This window comes from Chenopodium quinoa, unplaced genomic scaffold, assembly GCF_001683475.1.
Source record: "Chenopodium quinoa cultivar QQ74 unplaced genomic scaffold, ASM168347v1, whole genome shotgun sequence".
NCBI lineage: Eukaryota > Viridiplantae > Streptophyta > Magnoliopsida > Caryophyllales > Amaranthaceae > Chenopodium > Chenopodium quinoa.
In genome coordinates, this window is record NW_018745684.1 from 574,829 (window position 1) to 580,471 (window position 5,643).

Sequence of the window (5,643 nt, forward strand, 5' to 3'; positions counted from 1 at the left end):
TTGTTATGCTACTGCTGTAGTTGTAATGTTGAACACTTTTTTTTTTTTTTTTGGATGAAGTGTTGAATTCTTAGAAGTTAGAACTTTGAATTAGAACTTTTAATGTTGTATTGTTGTGACTTGTGAATGTTGTGATGTTGAGTTGTTGACAACTTGACATGCATTGCTAATAGGCCTACTGCCTGTCTGCCTTGCTTTATTTACATGTTCAGGTTGCTATTAATTTATTATGCTGTTTAAGCCCTTGCTATTAATGTATTACATGCTCTATTTACATGCTCCTTGCTGTTTAAGGCTTTAAGATATCAAAAATAGCAGAATAAAGCCCAAAAAAACAAGGCCCAAAAACAATTCGGTGTGGTTTGGTTTTTTGTTTTGAAACCGAAATTTATTCGGTTTGGTTTGGTTCGGTTTCTAAAGTAAAGTGGTGTGGTTTGGTTTCTAAAATCGCGAAACCGAATTAGAGTGGTTCGGTTTCGGTTTGGGCCATAAACCAAACCGAAAACCGAACTATCACCCCTAGTTCATATAACGGGCTAATAGTAAAGGATGTACTCCGTATTTTATAATTTTCCCGGACTGAATTTGCAAAAAATGGGTGGAAATAAAAATGAATCCAACCTTAATCTCTCATTTCAGCAAGAGGAGATAACGAGAGTGTGAAAGAGAGAGAAAATGGCGGGGAGCATAAGTTTACAGTCACGCCTTCTCTCCTCTTTCATCGGCGGCGACCGTTTACTCCACCCTTCTCAACATCCTCTTCACCACCTCTTCCGCTCTTCTCCAGGTCCCTCTTTCTCTCTCTCCTACTCTTTGTCTTTCGCTTCCATTGTACCCTGCTAAACCTAATTACTGATTGACCACTTTAATTCTCATATTCAACTTTAATTTTGAATATTTGATTTGATTTATTTAACTATTTGTGCTCAATTGTTGATGCATATATTGTATAAATATGATTGCTGAATTAATTTTACTATTTTTGATATAATTTTGCAATGTTTGATTATAAATGGCAAATGAAGCGTTATAGATTGTTAAAATCTGACATTGTATTTTGTTAGTTGTGTGTAGACTTTGGAGTATATCTTGAGATGTGGCAATTTGTGAGTTTGGGGATGTGGTCTTAGTGAGTTTGACCCTAGTTTGTTGAGTATCAGGTATAAGTCCTAATGTTTGGGAGGAACATGTCGTGTCTCGAGCTGAGTGGACAATATCCTTAGATGCTTGGGTTTTGAATGATTCTATATCATTATTGTTAATGACTAGTGAGGTAGGATAGTTTCTATTAGAAGTTTAGTTACCGTTGTGATTGGAATTTATTAAGGTCAAGTGTTTGGAAGCTAGTGTTGTAACTTTAGCTTGGGAATGTAGCAGCTTCATATGTTTTGTGCTGTAGAATTTAGTAGAAGAGAGGATTTTCGTGATTGCAAGATTTTTATTTGATGAGAAGCTGTACCATTCTTTGTGGTCCTCAATAGAGATCTTGCGAACAAGCCTAGGCGCAAATGAAATGTGGAAGAAGGTGTCTCAAGTGATCTTCAAGTTCTATTTGTACAGCCTTAATAAAATTCACACATACTCGTATAATACTTCTTTTCATTGCACATGAGTGAAAGCCTGAAAGGAGTGTAGCATTCAGTGTTTTTTTTTTTGGGTTTTGGGGGGGAGTGGGGGGTGGGGTGGAGTTAGGTATCTTGTTACATTCTGTGAAAATAGCAATACATAAATATTTAGGCCCTTGCTTAATTCCCTAGATAGTAGATACTGCCATAGTGCCATGATGGTACTTGCTGGATTATATTGCAATTGGTCTTGGATCTTTATCTTATTGGAAACTTATTTTTTGTAGGAAGAAAACATGTCTCTATGCAGTTGCCAAAATCTCTCTCTGGCTTGACCAATCTCTTATTCAACAGAAGGTGTGCTTCCTTCTCTCTATTTCTTTCCATGTGCCCATGCAAATGTTTTTTTTTTTTTTTTTTTAATTTTGGGCTGACTATTTCACCGACCCCACTTATGGGATTAAGGCTTTGATTGATTGATGGTGACTATTTCACCGGTACACTTACAGAAATCTCGAGCAAGTGTCAACAAGAGAACGTAAACCTTTGAGGCCTGGTAAGGTGTCTCCTCCTAGACCTGTTCCATCTCATATAAAGAGACCACCATATGTAAAAACTGGGAGTCCTCCGGGAATAGCAAGTGGACCTGAGGTGCATGATGAGAGGGGGATAGAATGTATGAGAGCCTCTGGGAGATTGGCAGCTGAAGTTCTTGAATACGCGGGCACTTTAGTCAAGGTATTAATGCAAGGCTTTTGGTCTTTTAAATTCTAGTGTTACTTTTTCTTCTGTCTGCGTAGTGCGTACTCTTCTGATTCCTGTGAAACTTTGTGGGCGGATTATATTTTATCACAATCAAAGGATTGTGTTAGGCACTTAAGCTTATTATCTTCTCTGTCTTTCCTGATTAGCTGCAACATATCTTGGCCGAATTGGACTTTTTAAACTGGCAGTTTTCTCTCCAAGATTCATTCTATAGAGACCTGATAGGCGTGGTGAGCCGGGAAAAAAACAAAAAAAAGGGGGAGGAGTCATATCTAATAATTGATTAATGATGTGCTCTTATCTCACCAAGTGATTGATATTTATGTGTAGGACTTAAAGGTGCTCATGCATGCACTCTCTCTATCTGAGTATCTGTTCCTGCCCCGACTTCCGTCTCTCTCAGATCCTCTTTTAGACATTCCTGTCACCCTCCCTTCCAAAGTAAACGAAGAAATATAAGATGATAACTCATGTTACCGGGTTATTCTATGGATTTAAAAAGATAGTAACTACAGCGTTGGTGCATGTTACTTACAAAATATGCCTTCTCTGAACTTTGCTAATATCGTGTGGGTGAATCTGTTTTCTAGATGATTGCTCCCCAATGCATGGTACTTATAATTCTTATCCACAGCCAGGCGTGAAAACTGATGAAATTGATGAAGCAGTTCATCAAATGATTATTGACAATGGAGGGTATCCTTCACCTCTTGGTTATGGCGGATTTCCTAAAAGTGTCTGCACATCAGTTAATGAATGTATTTGCCATGGTATACCAGATTCAAGGCCACTTGAGGTTTGTTCAGTATGAGATTCTATAAACATTGTCCACACCTTTTTCCTTATATCAAGTAGTGACAAATGTGCATTTTTCAGGATGGTGATATAATTAACATTGATGTTACGGCATACCTGAATGTAAGCAACCTAGTACTTCTCTTTTATTCTTCTAGCTAATAACATACTGTTGTTTATTTTAACATAAAACTAAAATTCATGGAACTGCAGAATGGTTTTTCTGTTAATTGTGTCACATGCTAAGGCTACCTGCTCTTTTATATGGTAGATTTCATTTAGTATATTACAGCATGCCTTATAGGTTATAGCAAAGCTTCCTTTTCTGAAAATCTTACAGGAGGTTGGGGGGCATGCTAATGAGTAATAGGAACGTGTAATTCTTACATATTCTATGCCATTCGCAACAAATTTTTTCTTTTGTGACTTTAATTCTTCTTCTTCTTCTTTTTTTTTTTTTGTTTTTTTTTTTTTTTTTTTTTTTTTTTGGATTTCTATGATATTTCAGATCTGTTTATGCCTATTGGCACAAATATTTGAGTATGGCTGTGCAATGGTTGAGGATTATATATCCACTGCAATATCATATATTTTAATTTAATTTTTGCTCTTGGTCAAACAGGGTTATCATGGTGATACCTCAGCTACCTTCTTCTGTGGGGAGGTTGATGATGAAGCAAAAAATTTGGTTCAGGTAGCATCTGAGCATAGATTTCTGAATTCTATGCCATTCTAACAAAGCTGGTTTATGGACTAACTTGCAACACTTGATTAATATTAATATTGCCCATTTTTTAGGTAACCAAAGAATGCTTGGACAAGGCAATTGCAATATGTGGACCAGGAGTCGAGTACAAAAAAATTGGCAGAACAATACAGTAAGACTTATTTCTTGTCAAAATTACCATGTTCCATCATGCATCTTAAGTTATGTTTACTTAGGCAGAAGTTGCTAATTTGCTTTCCTAGTCCTCATTCCAATGCATGGGGAAAAAATTTAAGTAAGAAAAGTTTGCTTGATGAACTACGAGTTTCTCCTGTTATGGATCTGTCTTTTGAGGTCAGAAGCTAATATGGACCTGTCAAAAGTTTTGATCTTTTCATAATGCAAATGTGTATCTAGATTTCTCAAATTGGCATCTTTTCACTGTAGTGACCATGCAGATAAATATGGATATGGTGTTGTACGCCAGTTTGTTGGCCATGGTGTTGGTCGTGTTTTCCATGCTGATCCTGTTGTTTTGCACTGCAGTAATCATCTTGAACTCCTATCATTGTACTTTTCAGCTTTTGAGGGATTATTCTTTGGATTAACATTTAACAATGGGAAGAAGTGATATCTTTTTTATACTGCAGGGAACAATGATGGAGGGCGCATGATATTGAACCAAACTTTCACTATCGGTACTTTCTCATTGCTCTTGCAAATTTACTTGCAATTTCACAGATATAAATAGATAGACTGGGCTAGCCCAAGCCTGGTTAATGGCCCTGGCCTGGGACCAGATCATTGGTTAAGCCTGCGGGTGGGTCATGGCAAAACCAGCTTTAGCATGAAGAGTTCCGGAAGGCCTAACATGGTTAATTGGGCCTTTTGGGATACTTGTCTAGGATTATAGGCACACCAGGCCTGGACATGAAAACTTGTACTAGTCAAGGTGGAATGACCCAATGGCTTATCCCAAAGTAGAATGCTTGAATACTGGTATAACCATCTCATTTTGGTTTGAATAAGAACTGTTGGTTGCTCGGTGCACTAGTTGATCATATTTGTCTTTGTACTTCAATTAAGTTTTCCTCCCTTCGAAGTTTTCTTAGTGAAGTTGAACCTTCATCGTTCAATTTTTCATGCGTTGTGTTTTATTTCAGAACCTATGCTTACAATGGGTAGTTATAATCCAATTATGTGGGACGATAACTGGACGGTGGTCACTGAAGATGGAAGCCTCTCAGCACAGTTTGAGCACACAATTTTAATTACAAAAGACGGAGCCGAGATTTTGACTCAGTGTTGATATAGCCAAATCGGTGATACTGTAGCTGATATCTTCCTCCTCGCTCTGTGGCTTTGATCCTGCAGCAAAGTGAGAAAAGAGCAACCGGACAAGAAAAAAGGACATATCCTATTGATCTATTACTATCCTTCTCATTGCTTCTTGCCCCTAAATAGTCTTAATTTTTTTTTTCTATAAAATATTGAATTCATTATATTGTACCGCTTCTGAATAATTTAAAGAGTTGTATTATTTTTTTGGTAGAAATTTTCAAGGAGCTTATTACTTTACCACCAAAGTTGTAACCGATTTTTGTTGGTAATCAATACTGCCTCGGGTGAAAACAATGGGACCTTGTCGAAGGTCCGATGAAGTGGAGAAGACTGGATTCGGTCCAAGTGATGTTGGGCCGAAGGTTTCCTGCACAGTAAACACACGTAAACTAGCCTCGGGGGTGTTGCCGAGGAAGGCTCCTCCGATGCTAAAGTCAGTACAGTGTATAGAAAGAGAATGCTATGCAAGAG

The 5,643-nt window shown here is 37.6% G+C and overlaps 1 protein-coding gene across 1 annotated transcript; it reads left to right on the forward strand.

The window, feature by feature from the left end:
* The first annotated feature begins 588 nt into the window (after positions 1-588).
* On the forward strand, positions 589-5,417 carry LOC110717634 (methionine aminopeptidase 1D, chloroplastic/mitochondrial). Its single transcript, XM_021896380.1, has 10 exons — positions 589-787; positions 1,853-1,922; positions 2,075-2,303; positions 2,965-3,126; positions 3,207-3,248; positions 3,748-3,819; positions 3,924-4,003; positions 4,279-4,376; positions 4,482-4,529; positions 4,995-5,417. Exons 1-10 carry the CDS (start codon positions 676-678, stop codon positions 5,138-5,140), a joined length of 1,059 nt encoding a protein of 352 aa, XP_021752072.1. The 5' UTR covers positions 589-675; the 3' UTR covers positions 5,141-5,417.
* Positions 5,418-5,643: the final 226 nt, after the last annotated feature.